At 37.2% G+C, this 21035-nt stretch overlaps 2 protein-coding genes across 2 annotated transcripts; both read left to right on the forward strand.

Annotated features, from left to right (window-relative positions):
• Nucleotides 1-7986: 7986 nt before the first annotated feature.
• LOC149234737 (uncharacterized) lies at nt 7987-8607 on the forward strand. Its single transcript, XM_089368359.1, has one exon. It carries the CDS (start codon nt 7987-7989, stop codon nt 8605-8607), a length of 621 nt encoding a protein of 206 aa, XP_089224485.1.
• A 4944-nt stretch (nt 8608-13551) lies between these two features.
• Nucleotides 13552-14670, forward strand: LOC149234738 (uncharacterized). Its single transcript, XM_089368360.1, has 2 exons — nt 13552-13972; nt 14033-14670. The coding sequence occupies exons 1-2, from the start codon at nt 13552-13554 to the stop codon at nt 14668-14670; spliced, it is 1059 nt and encodes a 352-aa protein (XP_089224486.1).
• The last annotated feature ends 6365 nt before the right edge of the window (nt 14671-21035 follow it).

The raw sequence follows: 21035 nt of genomic DNA on the forward strand, positions 1-21035 counted from the left end.
CAACCAACAGAACTTACCCCCAAGGATTGGACAATTACCCACGATATCACAAACATGCCTAGAAATTGAACAAACCTACAAAACCAGCACTCTAGAGAGACTGAATCCACACACCATTACAGTGAAAAGACTGAAAAGGTCGCACCACTCGATGCAGATACCAACGCTAATTCTATTTACCAAAAGCACCTCTTCAAACTAGAAAATATTACCCACCGAGAGAGAAATTGGGAAACAGCGGATCGGGGTTGAGGGTCTATCCTCAACTCCACTCGCACTCACCTCTTCATATTCCAAAACCAGGCCCATAAATTCCATTTATAGGAAGAGACTCCACTTGTACTCTTACATGCACCCACGGCATAGTGCCTGCAGTGACTTAAACGAGGCATTACACTTGGGAGGAGGATGGAAAAACCTCTTAGGAAGCGATCGCATCCATAATAAAAGGTTAGATAGTTTTTAAAATGGCACTAAGAGTATATGGATTTCCCATTCTCTTTTATTACAAAATGTATAGAAATTCAATTTTAATGGTCATCTTATTTGCACTAGTTTTGTAATACAATAAGATTTATATTTAATGGGGGACTATGTTAAAATTGAAGTTTAAATAAACTTATATCAATTTATATATCATCTTGTAAACACAAAGAAATGAAAATAAACTGAAAATTGAAAACATTGTGAATGAGGTATCTATGTTGTGGGTAAGCTTATATATGTATGTGTCCCGATAAGATACACATTCTGGAAATTCATTTCTATATTAACAAATGTTTAATAAATGTGATCTGAGTCAATATTTTTATGAGCTTGAAAATGTGATGCACAATAATGAACACGGAAAGCAATGGTATATGGTTAAAACAGAGGAAAGGGAAAACACTCAATTTCAATAAGGATTTGTCAAAAACTATAACATAAACACTTAAGATTTATCACAAACTATAACGCAAACACATATAGCTTTAGGGCATATTGAGTTTATTAAACTGTAAAAGGTAAAATAGTTTTCAAGCCAACAAGATCTTTTATTCTTTTCTATTACAAAAGTTATGCAATTTACTTTTTGCATGGGTTTCTTTAACACGAGAAGTTTTATATTTAAAGGATTTTCAAGTTAACATTAAATTTTAACTAAGGTTATATTAATTGATATCACAACTTGTAAATAGATAGTGAAACCATTATTAACCATTCACAACCAAGAAAGGATGATAATTAAAAACATTGAGAATATGGTATGTATGTCCTATATGGATGTGGAAATCCACGTGTTATAAATTTGCAAAAACAACCAATATTACAGAATGTCAATCGGAAATACATAATAATTAGAGAAATGAAGAATTGTATAATTTATTATTGGACAGTTGGAACAAGGGTAAGGGTTCAGTGAAGAGGATGTATGATTGAACATGATAAGCAAGGAGTTTCCTTAACTCCTCATCATCTTTGTCATAGATAGTTGAATGGATTCCACCTTCCTTAGAAAGCACTTATGTGACACATTGCATAGCCACATCTTTTAAGTAGACAATCACACATGGCTCCCACAATTCTATATATTTTATTCATTTAGACGAGACCAAAATTCTACTATCTACACCTTATTACTCCTCCCATAGGCCAAGCTCTTGGAATCAAGAAACACCATAATTCCTTCTATAAAACTACTATAAAGTGAATCATTCTTGAAAACCCACTATCCATCAACATATTCTATAAACCCATTCCCTTCCTATTCCTTACATCCCCTACTCATTCATATTCATTTCATCTTCATTAGGCTCTATATCCTATTTTCATTTCTTCTTTCCTTTTTACACTATGTCATTTTCCTTAATTAATAATTATTTCCAAAAATTCAAAGTTTTTTAATCATACCATTCATCTAAAATCTCTATAAAAAAAATTAATTATTAATTTCAAAATGTAATCACATTTATATCTATATACTTTTAATAATATGAATCTTATTCTAATAATTTCTAATTTCACATTTTAAATAAACAATAATAACATTTATTTTTCATGAACTAGTGTAATCTCAAAAACTGCAATCGAACTCTACTCAAACCCTATTTCCTTTCCCACTCAATTCAAACCCTATTTCCAACGCATTATAAAGATGACATCAACATCAAAGCCTTATGCTGTACTTACTCCCTCAGTTCCAACCCCCAACTAAATACGTCCTCTAATTATGCGGGTCGAGTGAAGTCGGCCGTCCATGGTTCCGTGCCCATAAATATATATTTTATGCCAATCGTTTATTCTTTGGATGTTTGTTCGGTAACTAATGTTCTTCATGTTATCGGGATATCAGTGCCATTAACTTAACTGTGTGTTTTCCGTTGGGATATCAATGGCTTTTGCGAATTTGTTTAAGTTGCAGAGGGAGGGAATAGGGTGCCATAATCATCATCATGGATAAATATCGAAGAGTGGAGAATTCCAGGCCCACTGTTCCCAAAAGCGAAAACGAGATTCGTATCACGGCAGCGGGGATACTCGGGAAGTGCGTTGGATATGCAATTTCATTACTGGAATAAAAAGGTGCATCTCACATTATCTTGAAGGGAATGGGAAGAGCAATAAGCAAGACTGTAACAATTGCAGAGATGATAAAGACGAGATTCCCTGAACTCCATCAGAATACAGAAACAGGTTCTGCTGATATAAACACTATTTGGGAACCTCTGGAAGAAGGCCTATCGACTTTGGAAATGACCAGACAGGTATCCACGATATCAATTACGCTATCTAGGACACAACTCAACACATCATCTGCAGGTTATCAATCACCTCTCCATGCTGATGAAGATCAAGTAAAGCCACTAATTCCAGGTGAGGAATATCAGCATGAGGGAGAAGATCATTCTGATGAGCTAAATCCACAAGTTTCAGGTGATGAATATGAGTATGAGCCTGAGCCTGGAGAAGATTCTACACAAAATAGCAGGGGCAGAGGGCGTGGGCGTGGGCGTGGGTTTTATACTAATATTAATCAATTGGACAATTTAACTCGAGAATTGAATGATCGGGAAAATAAGTAAAATTATTTACATATACATTGAAACAAACACTTTTACGATCTCTCACCTTTTGAATTACAGATAATAATTGTGAATCTTCTTTCAAGGGGATGATATATGGTTAAGAAAAATGAAAGGGAAAAGAGGCAATATTAATGATAATTTCTCAAAATGTATAACATTTTCATTAATTGTGCAATTTTACTTTCGTTGATACATTGCATAATTGTATTTTTGGTATTTGCGATGGGTGTTGTCAAGTGGGTGTAGCTCGGGTGGTAGGTAGGAGTCGTTCTTATCCTCCCCACCGAGGCTCCAGTCCCTCCAAGGTTGACATGCTCGCTCCTTGGGATTAATTTCTACATGAATGAAAATCAGCTCGCCTAGACACGCGTGGGTTTTCTGTGGATGTACCTGGTGGTCTCCGATACGGTGAACCAAACAAAAACAAAAAACTTGTGATGGGCATTGCAAATGGGATTTTCATCTAGTTTGGCATAAAATTATCGAGATTGTATATATACTTTATATAATGAAAATTTTATTCTATCAATTATAAAAGGTTAAATAGTGTTTATTTTTACTTTTTTGTAAATTGAACCTCTTGGATTTATTTAACAAAAAAGGGTTACAATGTTATCCTTTTCAGGTCCCGCCCAGAAATACATAGGAAAGAGAAAGATCCCAAATACCCCCATATAACAAAGATGCGGAGGAGTATTGCTCTCTTCAGTTTAACAACACACAACACCACACACCTATACAGTCCCATCATAGATACATAAGCAAAGTTTCGAAACACGATGCCAATAAGCCACGGAAAGTATCACCCTTCTCCATTGACAAGAAGCAACATAACGATGTATACAAGAAATACCTAGCATCAACTACCAAAGGGGAGTGTATCTCCATAACCATATATTTTCACAATTCAGAGAATGAACCAAATAACCATATTGTCATTGGTCATCAGAATAAAGAGGAAGTTTCCATAATGTTCCTAGAGCCACAAAAAGATCCACCGCCGAGAAATTCATAATGTATAGGCACCCACAAGAACAAATCAACCACCAAACGGTGCTAGTGGACTATAGAACAAGCAAGAATTAGCCATAACGCACGCACATTCATAGAAATATCAACCGCCAATAAAATCACAACACATAGGATCCCGCATGAATAGAGGGTTATCCAACGTACACACATTTATCCATATCCAATTGTAGGTAAAGCATAGGCGTGTCACAAATACAACAGCGGGAGCCATAATCTCAATTCCCCAATTCATAGCCCAGAGAAACAACAAGATATGACATCCAACCATAAAACACAAGATACATCGATAACACCATCCATCCACGGCGATAACCACAAAAAGTGACAGAGAAAAAACTGTCCACATAATTAACTAGATTGGAAACCAGAAATATTCTCCAAAACAAGGTACTTCTCAACCAAAATATAATTGGGAACCCCTCGAAGAGGCCATACGTTTTAGTTCGCATCCCAAAATTGATTGCAAAACCATGCATCTATATTCATGATCAGAAGAAGGTATAGTAGTCGGCGCTTGCGCACTATCATCCGCGGGGTCCGTAAGATCACAAGAGGTTGAGTCACTCACAGGGAAGCCTTCAACATGAGGTAAATAAGAATCCAGATTTTCTAAATAGAACCTTTGATTATGAATCATGTGTTTAATGTCCTCCAATGAGGAGATTACATTATAATTTTTGACCTGTCTGTTTTTGAAAATCGGTCCTAACGGGGTATCCATTTGTTGATGTAAAGTCATAGAAATCAAAAAATGTTGCCGCCTAATCTTGAATATTATAGGAGAAGGGGCCCATTTCATATATTCACCAACCAATTCAAAATCAGAGTGATGCGGGCGATCCCCTGACTCTTTACATTCCAACAATAGAATTTCTTTCCTCCCCTCAGGAGGAACTACATCAAAGAAAGTGTCCACGGAGTCGTAGGAAAAAGGACGGACCCTTTTCTTCGCCACAATAAAATTGCCTCCTCCTCCCCTTTTGCTACACATTCTCTATATAGGAGTCATGAGCACAACTAAGAGGGAGCACTTACGGAAACAATTGGAAGACCCTCGACCTATAAAGCAAGATGAAGGACTAGACATAGAACCGTGAACCCCAATCCTGAAAACCATTATATCATCACTGAATTTCCACACCAATGGTGCAAATTCCACCAACTTCTCACTATCACTGCATCCCGTAACCATGACACGCAATATTACAAAATAACCCGCCAAACATTGACATAACACAGAGAGGCGTGTATCAATCCCTAACAGCGCAACACCGTCAACAAACACCAAGAACTGAAAGATTTCACAAAATGGCAAGAGAACAAGCTTTCTTCAAATCATACCTCCAAACTCGAAGCAACCCAAAACCTCAAACCAATAGGGAACCAGTGATATCCAACCAACAGAACTTACCCCCAAGGACTGGACAATTACCCACGATATCAAAAACAGGCCTAGAAATTGAACAAACCTACAAAACCAGTGATGCAAGAGAAAACATTGGAATAGAATACCTGTAACAGGCGACAGCGTTCTCACCAGCACTCTAGAGAGACTGAAGCCACACATTATTACAGTGAAAAGACTGAAAAGGTCGCACCACTCGATGCAGATATCAACGTTAATTTTATTTACCAAAAGCACCTCTTCAAACTAGAAAATATTACCCACCGAGAGAGAAATTGGGAAACAGCGGATCGGGGTCGAGGGTCTATCCTCACCTCCACTCGCACTCACCTCTTCATATTCCAAAACCAGGCCCATAAATTCCATTTATAGGAAGAGACTCCACTTGTACTCTTACATGCACCCACGGCATAGCGCCTGCAGTGACTTAAACGAGGCATTACACTTGGGAGGAGGATGGAACAACCTCTTAGGAAGCGATCGCATCCATAATAAAAGGTTAGATAGTTTTTAAAATGGCACTAAGAGTATATGGATTTCCCATTCTCTTTTATTACAAAATGTATAGAAATTCAATTTTAATGGTCATCTTATTTGCACTAGTTTTCTAATACAATAAGATTTATATTTAATGGGGGACTATGATAAAATTGAGGTTTAAATAAACTTATATCAATTTATATATCATCTTGTAAACACAAAGAAATGAAAATAAACTAAAAATTGAAAACATTGTGAATGAGGTATCTATGTTGTGGGTAAGCTTATATATGTATGTGTCCTGATAAGATACACATTCTGGAAATTAATTTCTATATTAACAAATGTTTAATAAATATGATCCAGGTCAATATTTTTATGAGCTTGAAAATGTGATGCACAAGAATGAACACGGAAAGCAATGGTATATGGTTAAAACAGAGGAAAGGGAAAACACTCAATTTCAATGAAGATTTCTAAAAAACTATAACATAAACACTTAAGATTTATCACAAACTATAACGCAAACACATATAGCTTTAGGGCATATTGATTTTATTAAACTGTAAAAAGTAAAATAGTTTTCAAGCCAACAAGATCTTTTATTCTTTTCTATTACAAAAGTTATGCAATTTACTTTTTGCATGGGTTTCTTTAACACGAGAAGTTTTATATTTAAAGGATTTTCAAGTTAACATTAAATTTTAACTAAGGTTATATTAATTGATATCACAACTCGTAAATAGATAGTGAAACCATTATTAACCATTCACAACCAAGAAAGGATGATAATTAAAAACATTGAGAATATGGTATGTATGTCCTATGTGGATGTGGAAATCCACGTGTTCTAAATTTGCAAAAACAACCAATATTACAGAATGTCAATCGGAAATACATAATAATTAGAGAAATGAAGAATTGTATAATTTATTATTGGACAGTTGGAACAAGGGTCAAGGGTTCAGTGAAGAGGATGTATGATTGAACATGATAAGCAAGGAGTTTCCTTAACTCCTCATCAACGTTATCATAGATAGTTGAATGGATTCCCCCTTCCTTAGAAAGCACTTATGTGACACATTGCATAGCCACATCTTTTAAGTAGACAAACAAACATGGCTCCCACAATTCTATATATTTTATTCATTTAGACGGGACCAAAATTCTACTATCTACACCTTATTACTCCTCCCATAGGCCAAGCTCTTGGAATCAAGAAACACCGTAACTCCTTCTATAAAACGGCTATAAAGTGAATCATTCTTGAAAACCCACTATCCATCAACATATTCTATAAACCCATTCCCTTCCTATTCCTTATATCCCCTACTCCTTCATATTCATTTCATCTTCATTGGGCTCTGTATCCTATTTTCATTTCTTCTTTCCTTTTTACACTATGTCATTTTCCTTAATTAATAATTATTTCCAAAAATTCAAAGTTTTTTAATCATACCATTCATCTAAAATCTCTATAAAAAAACAAATAATTATTAATTTCAAAATGTAATCACATTTATATCTATATATTTTTAATAATATGAATCTTATTCTAATAATTTCTAATTTCACATTTTAAATAAACAATAATAACATTTATTTTTCATGAACTTGTGTAATCTCAAAAACTGCAATCGAACTCTACTCAAACTCTATTTCCTTTCCCACTCAATTCAAACCCTATTTCAAACGCATTATAAAGATGACATCAACATCAAAGCCTTATGGTGTACTTGACTCCCTCAGTTCCAACCCCCAACTAAATACGTCCTCTAATTATGCGGGTCGAGTGAAGTCGGCCGTCCATGGTTCCGTGCCCATAAATATATATTTTATGCCAATCGTTTATTCTTTGGATGTTTGTTCGGTAACTAATGTTCTTCATGTTATCGGGATATTAGTGCCATTAACTTAACTGTGTGTTTTCCGTTGGGATATCAGTGGCTTTTGCGAATTTGTTTAAGTTGCAGAGGGAGGGAATAGGGTGCCATAATCATCATCATGGATAAATATCGAAGAGTGGAGAATTCCGGCCCCACTGTTCCCAAAAGCGAAAACGAGATTCGTATCACGGCAGCGGGGATGCTCGGGAAGTGCGTTGGATATGCAATTGCATTACTGGAAGAAAAAGGTGCATCTCACATTACCTTGAAGGGAATGGGAAGAGCAATAAGCAAGACTGTAACAATTGGAGAGATGATAAAGACAAGATTCCCTGAACTCCATCAGAATACAGAAACAGGTTCTGCTGATATAAACACTATTTGGGAACCTCTGGAAGAAGGCCTATCGACTTTGGAAATGACCAGACAAGTATCCACGATATCAATTACGCTATCTAGGACACAACTCAACACATCATCTGCAGGTTATCAATCACCTCTCCATGCTGCTCAAGATCAAGTAAAGCCACTAATTCCAGGTGAGGAATATCAGCATGAGGGAGAAGATCATTCTGATGAGCTAAATCCACAAGTTTCAGGTGATGAATATGAGTATGAGCCTGAGCCTGGAGAAGATTCTACACAAAATAGCAGGGGCAGAGGGCGTGGGCGTGGGCGTGGGCATGGGTTTTATACTAATATTAATCAATTGGACAATGTTAAATCGAGAATTGAATGATCGGGAAAATAAGTAAAATTATTTACATATACATTGAAACAAACACTTTTACGATCTCTCGCCTTTTGAATTACAGATAATAATTGTGAATCGTCTTTCAAGGGGATGATATATGGTTAAGAAAAATGAAAGGGAAAAGAGGCAATATTAATGATAATTTCTCAAAATGTATAACATTTTCATTAATTGTGCAATTTGACTTTCGTTGATACATTGCATAATTGTATTTTTGGTACTTGCGATGGGTGTTGTCAAGTGGGTGTAGCTCGAGTGGTAGGTAGGAGTCGCTCTTATCCTCCCCACCGAGGCTCCAGTCCCTCCAAGATTGACATGCTCGCTCCTAGGGATTAATTTCTACATGAACGAAAATCAGCTCGCCTAGACACGCGTGGGTTTTCTGTGGATGTACCTGGTGGTCTCCGATACGGTGAACCAAACAAAAACAAAAAACTTGTGATGGGCATTGCAAATGGGATTTTCATCTAGTTTGGCATAAAATTCTAGAGATTGTATATATACTTTATGTAATGAAAATTTTATTCTATCAATTATAAAAGGTTAAATAGTGTTTATTTTTATTTTTTTGTAAATTGAACCTCTTGGATTTCATTAACAAAAAAGGGTTACAAAGTTATCCTCTTCAGGTCCCACCCAGAAATACATAGGAAAGAGAAAGATCCCAAATACCCCCATATAACAAAGATGCGGAGGAGTATTGCTCTCTTCAGTTTAACAACACACAACAACACACACCTATCCAGTCCCATCATAGATACATAAGCAAAGTTTCAAAACACAATGCCAATAAGCCACGGAAAGTATCACCCTTCTCCATTGACAAGAAGCAACATAACGATGTATAAATTGCAAGAAATACCTAGCATCAACTACCAAAGGGGAGTGTATCTCCATAACCATATATTTTCACAATTCAGAGAATAAACCAAATAACCATAGTGTCATTGGTCATCAGAATAAAGAGGAAGTTTCCATAATGCTCCCAGAGCCACAAAAAGATCCACCGCCGCGAAATTCATAATGTATAGGCACCCACAAGAACAAATCAACCACCAAACGGTACTAGTGGACCATAGAACAAGCAAGAATTAGCCATAATGCGCGCACATCCATAGAAATATCAACCGCGATTAAAATCACAACACATAGGATCCCGCATGAATAGAGGGTTATCCAACGTACACACATTTATCCATATCCAATTGTAGGTAAAGCACAGGCGTGTCACAAATACAACGCCGGGAGCCATAATCTCAATTCCGCAATTCATAGCCCAAAGAAACAACAAGATATGACATCCAACCATAAAACACAAGATACATCGATAGCACCATCCATCCACGGCGATAACCACAAAAAGTGACAGAGAAAAAACTGTCCACATAATTAACTAGATTGGCAACTAGAAATATTCTCCAAAACAAGGTACTTCTCAACCAAAATATAATTGGGAACCCCTCGAAGAGGCCATACGTTTTAGTTTGCATGCCAAAATTGATTGCAAAACCATGCATCTATATTCATGATCAGAAGAAGGTATAGTAGTCGGCGCTTGTGCACTATCATCCGCGGGGGCCATAAGATCACCAGAGGCTGAGTCACTCACAGGGAAGCCTTCAACACGAGGTAAATAAGAATCCAGATTTTCTAAATAGAACCTTTGATTATGAATCATGTGTTTAATGTCCCCCAATGAGGAGATTACATTATAATTTTTGACCTGCCTGTTTTTGAAAATCGGTCCTAACGGGGTATCCATTTGTTGATGTAAAGTCATAGAAATCAAAAAATGTTGTCGCCTACTCTTGAATATTATAGGAGAAGGGGCCCATTTCATATATTCACCAACCAATTCAAAATCAGAGTGATGCGGGCGATCCCCTGACTCTTTACATTCCAACATTAGAATTTCTTTCCTCCCCTCAGGAGGAACTACATCAAAGAAAGTGTCCACGGAGTCGTAGGAAAAAGGATGGACCCTTTTCTTCGCCACAGTAAAATTGCCTCCTCCTCCCCTTTTGCTACACATTCTCTATATAGGAGTCATGAGCACAACTAAGAGGGAGCACTTACGGAAACAATTGGAAGACCCTCGACCTATAAAGCAAGATGAAGGACTAGACATAAAACCGTGAACCCCAATCCTGAAAACCATTATATCATCACCGAATTTCCACACCAATGGTGCAAATTCCACCAACTTCTCACTATCACTGCATCCCGTAACCATGACACACAATATTACACAATAACCCGTCAAACATTGACATAACACAGAGAGGCGTGTATCAATCCCTAACAGCGCAACACCGTCAACAAACACCAAGAACTGAAAGATTTCACAAAATGGCAAGAGAACAAGCTTTCTTCAAATCATACCACCAAACTCGAAGCAACCCAAAACCTCAAACCAATCAGGAGCCAGTGATATCCAACCAACAGAACTTACCCGCAAGGACTAGACAATTACCCACGATATCACAAACAGGCCTAGAAATTGAACAAACCTACAAAACCAGTGATGCAAGAGAAAACATTGGAATAGAATACCTGTAACAGGCGACAGCGTTCTCACCAGCACTCTAGAGAGACTGAAGCCACACACCATTACAGTGAAAAGACTGAAAAGGTCGCACCACTTGATGCAGATACCAACGTTAATTCTATTTACCAAAAGCACCTCTTCAAACTAGAAAATATTATCCACCGAGAGAGAAATTGGGAAACAACGGATCGGGGTCGAGGGTCTATCCTCACCTCCACTCGCACTCACCTCTTCATATTCCAAAACGAGGCCCATAAATTCCATTTATAGGAAGAGACTCCACTTGTACTCTTACATGCACCCACGGCATAGCACCTGCAGTGACTTAAACGAGGCATTACACTTGGGAGGAGGATGGAACAACCTCTTAGGAAGCGACCGCATCCATAATAAAAGGTTAGATAGTTTTTAAAATGGCACTAAGAGTATATGGATTTCCCATTCTCTTTTATTACAAAATGTATAGAAATTCAATTTTAATGGTCATCTTATTTGCACTAGTTTTGTAATACAATAAGATTTATATTTAATGGGGGACTATGTTAAAATTCAAGTTTAAATAAACTTATATCAATTTATATATCATCTTGTAAACACAAAGAAATGAAAATAAACTGAAAATTGAAAACATTGTGAATGAGGTATCTATGTTGTGGGTAAGCTTATATATGTATGTGTCCCGATAAGATACACATTCTGGAAATTCATTTCTATATTAACAAACGTTTAATAAATATGATCCGAGTCAATATTTTTATGAGCTTGAAAATGTGATGCACAAGAATGAACACGGAAAGCAATGGTATATGGTTAAAACAGAAAAAAGGGAAAACACTCAATTTCAATGAAGATTTCTCAAAAACTATAACATAAACACTTAAGATTTATCACAAACTATAATGCAAGCACATATAGCTTGAGGGCATATTGATTTTATTAAACTGTGAAAAGTAAAATAGTTTTCAAGCCAACAAGATCTTTTATTCTTTTCTATTACAAAAGTTATGCAATTTACTTTTTGCATGGGTTTCTTTAACACGAGAAGTTTTATATTTAAAGGATTTTCAAGTTAACATTAAATTTTAACTAAGGTTATATTAATTGATATCACAACTCGTAAATAGATAGTGAAACCATTATTAACCATTCACAACCAAGAAAGGATTATAATTAAAAACATTGAGAATATGGTATGTATGTCCTATATGGATGTGGAAATCCACTTGTTCTAAATTTGCAAAAACAACCAATATTACAAAATGTCAATCAGAAATACATAATAATTAGAGAAATGAAGAATTGTATAATTTATTATTGGACAGTTGGAACGAGGGTCAAGGGTTCAGTGAAGAGGATGTATGATTGAACATGATAAGCAAGGAGTTTCCTTAACTCTTCATCATCGTTATCATAGATAGTTGAATGGATTCCACCTTCCTTAGAAAGCACTTATGTGACACATTGCATAGCCACATCTTTTAAGTAGACAATGACACATGGCTCCCACAATTCTATATATTTTATTCATTTAGACGGGACCAAAATTCTACTATCTACACCTTATTACTCCTCCCATAGGCCAAGTTCTTGGAATCAAGAAACACCCTAATTCCTTCTATAAAACGGCTATAAAGTGAATCATTCTTGAAAACCCACTATCCATCAACATATTCTATAAACCCATTCCCTTCCTATTCCTTATATGCCCTACTCCTTCATATTCATTTCATCTTCATTGAGCTCTGTATCCTATTTTCATTTCTTGTTTCCTTTTTACACTATGTCATTTTCCTTAATTAATAATTATTTCCAAAAATTCAAAGTTTTTTAATCATACCATTCATCTAAAATCTCTATAAAAAAAAATTAATTATTAATTTCAAAATGTAATCACATTTATATCTATATATTTTTAATAATATGAATCTCATTCTAATAATTTCTAATTTCACATTTTAAATAAACAATAATAACATTTATTTTTCATGAACTTGTGTAATGTCAAAAACTGCAATCGAACTCTACTCAAACCCTATTTCCTTTCCCACTCAATTCAAACCCTATTTCCAACGCATTATAAAGATGACATCAACATCAAAGCCTTATGGTGTACTTGACTCCCTCAGTTCCAACCCCCAACAAAATACGTCCTCTAATTATGCGGGTCGAGTGAAGTCGGCCGTCCATGGTTCCGTGCCCATAAATATATATTTTATGCCAATCGTTTATTCTTTGGATGTTTGTTCGGTAACTAATGTTCTTCATGTTATCGGGATATCAGTGCCATTAACTTAACTGTGTGTTTTCCGTTGGGATATCAGTGGCTTTTGCGAATTTGTTTAAGTTGCAGAGGGAGGGAATAGGGTGCCATAATCATCATCATGGATAAATATCGAAGAGTGGAGAATTCCGGGCCCACTGTTCCTAAAAGCGAAAACGAGATTCGTATCACGGCAGCGGGGATGCTCGGGAAGTGCGTTGGATATGCAATTGCATTACTGGAAGAAAAAGGTGCATCTCACATTATCTTGAAGGGAATGGGAAGAGCAATAAGCAAGACTGTAACAATTGCAGAGATGATAAAGATGAGATTCCCTGAACTCCATCAGAATACAGAAACAGGTTCTGCTGATATAAACACTATTTGGGAACCTCTGGAAGAAGGCCTATCGACTTTGGAAATGACCAGACAGGTATCCACGATATCAATTACGCTATCTAGGACACAACCCAACACATCATCTGCAGGTTATCAATCACCTCTCCATGCTGATCAAGATCAAGTAAAGCCACTAATTCCAGGTGAGGAATATCAGCATGAGGGAGAAGATCATTCTGATGAGCTAAATCCACAAGTTTCAGGTGATGAATATGAGTATGAGCCTGAGCCTGGAGAAGATTCTACACAAAATAGCAGGGGCAGAGGGCGTGGTCGTGGTCGTGGGCGTGGGCGTGGGCGTGGATGGGCGACGGGGACATCAGAAGAACATGTTGCAACTCTAAGCTCTCAGAACACCACCGATACATCGGGATATCATAATCCTTCTTTAGATAACGGATGGACTCAAGTTCGTGGGCGTCGCGGTGGCAGAGGCCGTGGGCGTGGATGGGCGATAGGCGGAGCAGGAAATTTTGCAACTCTAGGCCATCAGAACGTAGATACACCGGGGTATCACTGTTCTTCGGCTAATGGATGGAATCAACGTCGTGGCGGCGGCCGTGGCAACGGTAATCACTATAATGTACGGAATCAAGGTCGTGGCGGCGGCCGTGGCAACGGTAATCACTATGATGGATGGAATCAAGGCCGTGGCAACGATAATCAGTATAATGGATGGACTCAAGGCCGTGGCAACGATAATCAGTATAATGGATGTACTCAAGGTCGTGGCGGAGGCGGACGTGGCAACGATAATCACAATAGAATGAACGCTGTCCCTCGAAGAATGGGTAGTAGTGGCAGGTTTGGTTATACTGGAAGTTCTGGTGGTGGCGATTAAAATGACTGTGACACTATGGGCATGCAGCTTCTGAAGTAGTGGATTTGGAAACGGGATTAAGAACGTCAGGCCAATGTTTATTCTGGATGAATGATACTATTTTTGTTTTGTGGCAGAAACAGTGACACAAGGCACAATACCAATTTCGATATGTTTGCCTATGTGCAATTTCTGAACCCCACTATTAACAATTAAAAAAATTACAAATAAGTTTATTATAATTAGCCTCTCAAATAAAACTACAAACAATAAGATTTCAAATTTTAAATTTAGACCTGTAATAATTTCAATTTCAACTTTTAAATATACATATATAATAATAATAATTTCAGTTATTATTATACATATATAAAAGGGAATACTCCTGAAATTGTTATTATACATATATAAGAAAGGAATACTCCTCATGTTTGTGGATCATCAGCAATATACATAAATAATATTTTGAAATTTTAGATCTGGGCAAATAATAAAAAAGGAATACTCCTCATGTTTGTGGATTATCAGCAATACAAAGTTAAAAGTTCAAAAGTAAATAATTTTATGAAATTGCAAGTTCATAATAGCTATGGTATCATTAGTAATATTTAGGATCTTGCATTGGGAATTTCTGTCTCATAAAACTGGAAAGGCTCTTTTGGAAAAAGCGTCTTAAATAGGGACTTTCCTCCAATTGTTTTGTTAGATTGTATTTTGCTAACTCATGTAACTCACTAAAAGTTAATGCATGGATTGCAATACTCTCTGTTTTCCTAGAACCTAAAGGGTTCCTAATTCCCAATCCCCACATTTCCTTTTGAAATTGAACTGCGTTCGAATTGATGAGATGGAAATTTTTGTCATTATTCTTCCCTCCTTGCCATAGAAAGTTTTGAATCATAATACTCATCCGATTTAATATAAATTTTGGAGCTAACAAACCTGAGCATGGATATATTGCAAGATAAGAGAGCACGACCTTGATCAGAATTGTTTTCCCGCCCAAATTAAACCAATAAGCTCCCCAACCTACAATTTTCTTTTGGAATTTTTGCAGGACTTCCTCCCAATCTTCCTTGTTTGGGTTGCCCAACGAAATTGGGACTCCAAGATATTTTCTGAGATAAGTCTAGGGAGGATCCTTTTTAGACACCTAGAATTTATTTTCGTTATAATTTTGTACCATGCATTGCACAAGGAAATGGGCCTGAACCTGCTAAAATTTGAAGCATTTTACTCCTTTCGTATTTTAATGCTAGGAAATAAAAATTTGTTCCTCGTCCTAATTTCCCATTAATTCTAGCCCAATGGAGCATTCTAATTAAAACTTCCTTAATTAAAAACCAAGAGGAGCTATAAAAACTTATGGAGAAGCCATCCAGTCTGGGTTCCTTATCTAGATCTAGTGCCCATATTGCATCTGTCACTTCCTCCTCCTTGATCTCTTCCATGAGAAGAGCCTTTTCCTCAGCCATGATTTTTGAATTGAATGGTGAAAGAAAGGCCTCCTTCTATCTTTCTTCTGTTTGAATTCCCGAGCTTTGGTTTTCTTGTGGAAGAAAGAGGTGTTTTTTGTTTGAAATTGATAAAAGGTATTACAGACTATGTGTGAAGTTGCCTATGTTACTTATTGCAATGGATCGATAAGATTGCGAATAACATAGACACTTAAACAATTATATAAACACAATCAGACACATCAACACAAGCAAAATTGCTAAAGGAGTTCACCAGACTTTCTGGCTACGTCTCCTGGTCCTAACTTCCAATGCTGACCTCTTTATTATGTCTTCAAATGGTTGTTACAAGTGTGAGCGCAAAAACAGAGTCTCAACATAGAAATGGAACTCACCACTATGTTTCGCTCGGCTATTCCTTCATCTTCTTCTGCTTGATTCTCTTATAGATCTAGTTAGGTAGCCTCAGAAGATTGAAGAACCCTAAATGGATTTTTTAATTTGATGCACCCTCATTTCTATATGGTTTCCTATTATTGGCTTGTCCTTTTTTGTTTCCTCCCTTTTAATGTGTTTGCCATTGACATGATTGGTCACCTTGTACCGATTGTGGTTTCTCTGGAGCTTTAGACAGTGCTTTCTTGCAATCCCTGTCTAAATGGTTGTGCTCATGATAGATACTACACTTAAGTGGGATTTGTTAATATTCCAGGATCTCACAGTGCTTCCAGTTCCAAATTGTTAAGAATATTATGGTTGGGAGAACCTTCTCAAAGTCCACTTTGACACATATCTTAGTGTAGGCGAACTGTCCACCCTTGTGCTCTCTCCGATCTATATATTTTCCAAGTCCGTTCCCAATTTCCCTAATACAAGCATCGCTTGAGCAAGAGAGGGTTCCGCTGCATACATTCCTTTCACATAAGAAAAATGGGGTGATGTTGGGAAAGGTTCTTTATGGAATCAGTGAAATACTTTTTTATACATGTTCCGGTCTTCAAGAATCTCCGACAACAAGTTTGAACACTATTACAAGGGTCTACTCAATATGGATTCCAATGCTGACCTCTTTATTATGTCTTCAAATGGTTGTTACAAGTGTGAGCTATAAAACAGAGTCTCAACACAGAAATGGAACTCATTTAGGTAGCCTCAGAAGATTGAAGAACCCTAAATGGATTTGTTGAATTTGATGCACCCTCATTTCTATATGGTTTCCTATTATTGGCTTGTCCTTTTTTGTTTCCTCCCTTCTAATGTGTTTGCCATTGACATGATTGGTCACCTTGTACTGATTGTGGTTTCTCTAGAGCTTTAGACAGTGCTTTCTTGCAATCCCTGTCCAAATCGTTGTGCTCATGATAGATACTACACTTAAGTGCGATTTGTTCATATTCCAGGATCTCACAGTGCTTCCAGTTCCCCATTGTTAAGAATATTATGGTTGGGAGAACCTTCTCAAAGTCCACTTTGACACATATCTCAGTGTAGGTGAATTGTCCACCCTTGCGCTCTCTCCGATCTATATATTTTCCAAGTTCGTTCCCAATTTACCTAATACAAGCATCGCTTGAGCAAGAGAGGGTTCCCCCGCATACATTCCTTTCACATAAGAAAAATGGGGTGATGTTGGGAAAGGTTCTTTATGGAATCAGTGAAATACTTTTTTATACATGTTCCGGTCTTCAAGAATCTCCGACAACAAGTTTGAACACTATTACAAGGGTCTACTCATTATGAATTCCGCATGACACATGCAGGTATTGAGCCAGAGAAGAGGAGATAACAACATCTCTACAAACCACGCGCACTGCCTCATTTTAACGAAAATGTTTTATTTTTTTCGTTACCGTTGTGAAAAAGAAAACTTGATTTAAATCTAAGCATAAATCATTGAATGATAATGAAGGTGAAATGAATCTCACATAACAGAAATTATGGAAAACCATAAAATGGAACAAGACACTTTATTCATTACCTGCAAATACTATAGGGGTTTCATTAATGATCTTCTCCAAGGAAATTAAAACCCATACCAACAAAAAGTAGTTATTTACGAAACTATGTAACATTAAATAGTGGAGAAACAACGCCAAGGGTTGATCATGTGCTCATTCATAGTAGCACGCTTGCCACAAATAACATGAAAAATTTTAGTATAGTGAGAAAAATGATAGTAAGGAAAGAAGGCAATATAAAGGCAGTAGCAACGGCTACCTGCAAGGAAGAGTCAATTCATTCCAAACTAGTCTCACAGCGTCACAGATTTTCAGGCAGGATGCGAGCAAGAATTGCACAAAACTATTTAAGTTCTGGAATAATAACCTTGGACACGTTAGCAGCGTCATTGTTGGCATTATGGTTCAGGTGTTGTCCTTGATGGCAACCCATTCAGGTGGTAGATCGCTGTTCTTCATGTCAGCAGCAAAGATTGATGATCAGCTCTTAATTTATTGAAAAATTTAAGAAGGACGCAGGTACACCTTTCAGAAAGTGCGTACCCGCAGGTAATCCATGCATAGACCGCGTCCAGGGACGCAGTCCAGCCGTTCAGAAGGTGCGTCCACCCAGTGCACACTTTTTAAGGCAGAGAAAAGCACACGTGGGGGTTTCTTGTGATTTACTCCTGGTATCTAGCCGACGGTATTGTGTTTTTAAGGTGTCGGCTCGTGGTATTGTTCCTTGATTTGAGGAGGAGCTTGCCTATATAAAGCAAAGGAGATCATTTGGTTTGAGTATGTCTTTGTTGAATATCTTATGGGGTGAGATCTGGTCTAGATCTAATCAAGGCGAATCTATTAATGGACCGAGATCTCTTGGCGCATGTTCAGATCTGTGGATCTGATTGTCTGGGTTACTTCTGAAGTCTTGAAATCATCTATGCCCGGAGGGACGTAGGTGCAGTAAGGGTTCAGGTGCGCCGGGACGTAGGCAGTTCAATAGACTCAGTGCGAGGGACGCAGGCTAGCAGTTGAGCAGGGTGCGTCCGGGACGCAGGCTAGCAGTTGAGCAGGGTGCGTCCAGGGACTCAGGCCAGCAGTTGAGCAGGGTGATTCCGGGACTCAGGCTAGCAGTTGAGCAGGGTGAGTCCGGAATCAGGCTAGCAGTTGAGCAGGGTGCTTCCTTCTCTTAAAATCTTTGTTTATCACTGTTGTGTTCTGGGTTTGGTCCTATTATTGTTGATCTGGTTACTACAGTTGATTGGGTAATTCTCTTACACTTGATGATCAATTGATGCTTATGGATCTAGTTTGAAAATTTATGAAAAGTGGTCCTTGTATGAAAAGAAGTAGGGGGTTGTAGCTCCCTTCCAGGAGAGACTGGAAAACGAGAGAGAGTTGTAGCTCTCTGCAGGTTGCAGCCTGCGTACTGGTAAAGGACTGCACCAGTACAAAACCATTGTAAAAGGAGTTTCTAATTTGAAAGAAGATAGAGACATATTGCAGCAGGTGGTTTTCTCCCACATTGGGTTTCCACCTTACATCTTGTGTTCTTTGGTGTGACTATCTGTTTCTTTTGTTCATGTTCATTATTTTATGGTACTGACATGCAAAAATAATTCAAAGAACAAATAAAGAAGATTTATTAAATGAATTATATAATACTGATTCACCCCCCCTCTCAGTATTATTTCCAACAGTCATTTCTTCTAGATTCCTGACCTGCAATAAGTCATAAAAAGGAAGATTAGCTAAGTAAGCTACCTGGTAAATGGAGGGAAATGAAGGAGAGAAAATGTGAGCGAATCCAAGGTTTACTTGTAAACCTTGCATAGAACAACGGTCGAAAACCACCCCATGACGATAAGAACATATCAAAAAAAAAAGGAAAGGAGGAAGCCATTGAAAAAGGGCAAAAAGAAAAATTGTTGTCGGTCAAAAAATAGAGCAATGACCTAGGTGATGAGAAAAGGAGAGATGACAAAGATATTCAAATGGACATTGATCCAATTCCAAAGCTAATGCTAGACTAGCATAGGTCATTGGATTTGCACCGCATGACCTAAATCGTGAGCAGTAAACAACCATATAGAAATGTGATATGTGATACGTAAGTCGACCAAGTCTCAATCAAAGATCGCTAGGTCTGTTACAAGTCATGAAGAGTACAGGCATGATGACTAGAATATCAAAATAGGTACAAGCAGTGATGTAGGGGATTAAGAAGGTAAGTTAGACTTTAATAAATTCCCTTTGTGGTTACATAGAAAATAATCTCGGCGAGGGAAAAGGATGTCAACCGATAAAATATGTAATGGTCGCAATTGTCCATTAGACAAATTGCCAGATATAAAAATTATATTAACGTTCATAATTCTCTCGGCTAGAGAACGAGGTATAATTAGTGTTGGCCAAAATCCCCTAGAATTATTTTACTATTTTTAATGTACTCGAGATTTTATCCATAAATCTTGGTTAGGGAGTTTCTTTGAGAAAGCCTTAATTATTATTTATAGAAATAAAAAAACGTTGTGTGAAAGAGGTGCGTTACGAGGATGTATTATTGAACATGCTAAGGAATGGCTTTCCTCATCTTGATTAGGTAGTTTCTTTGAGAAAGCCTTAATTATTATTTATAGAAAGAAAAAAAAATGTGTGAAAGAGGTATGTTATGAGGACGTATTATTGAACATGATAAGAAATTCCCTTCCTCATCTTCTCATCATCAATTGAATGGATTCCATCTTCCACCTATCAAAACAATGCTTGCATGTTCCCTTTCGATTAGTAAGAAAGTGCGGCATATTTGCGAGATACTCATTCATACTTTGAAAATCCCCCGATTGTTTGACCATGGCCGGCAATTTTAATTATATATGAATATGGTCAAGCCCATATTGATTATGGCTAGCCACAGTTGAACATTGATGATTTCGTTGACCATGTTCGAATATTGTTGAGCTTGTTTTCCCATTTTTGAGCCTGTTCA

This window comes from Pinus tabuliformis, chromosome 8 (genome assembly GCF_031772625.1).
Source record: "Pinus tabuliformis cultivar Carrire ecotype Pingquan chromosome 8, CPIR1, whole genome shotgun sequence".
NCBI lineage: Eukaryota > Viridiplantae > Streptophyta > Pinopsida > Pinales > Pinaceae > Pinus > Pinus tabuliformis.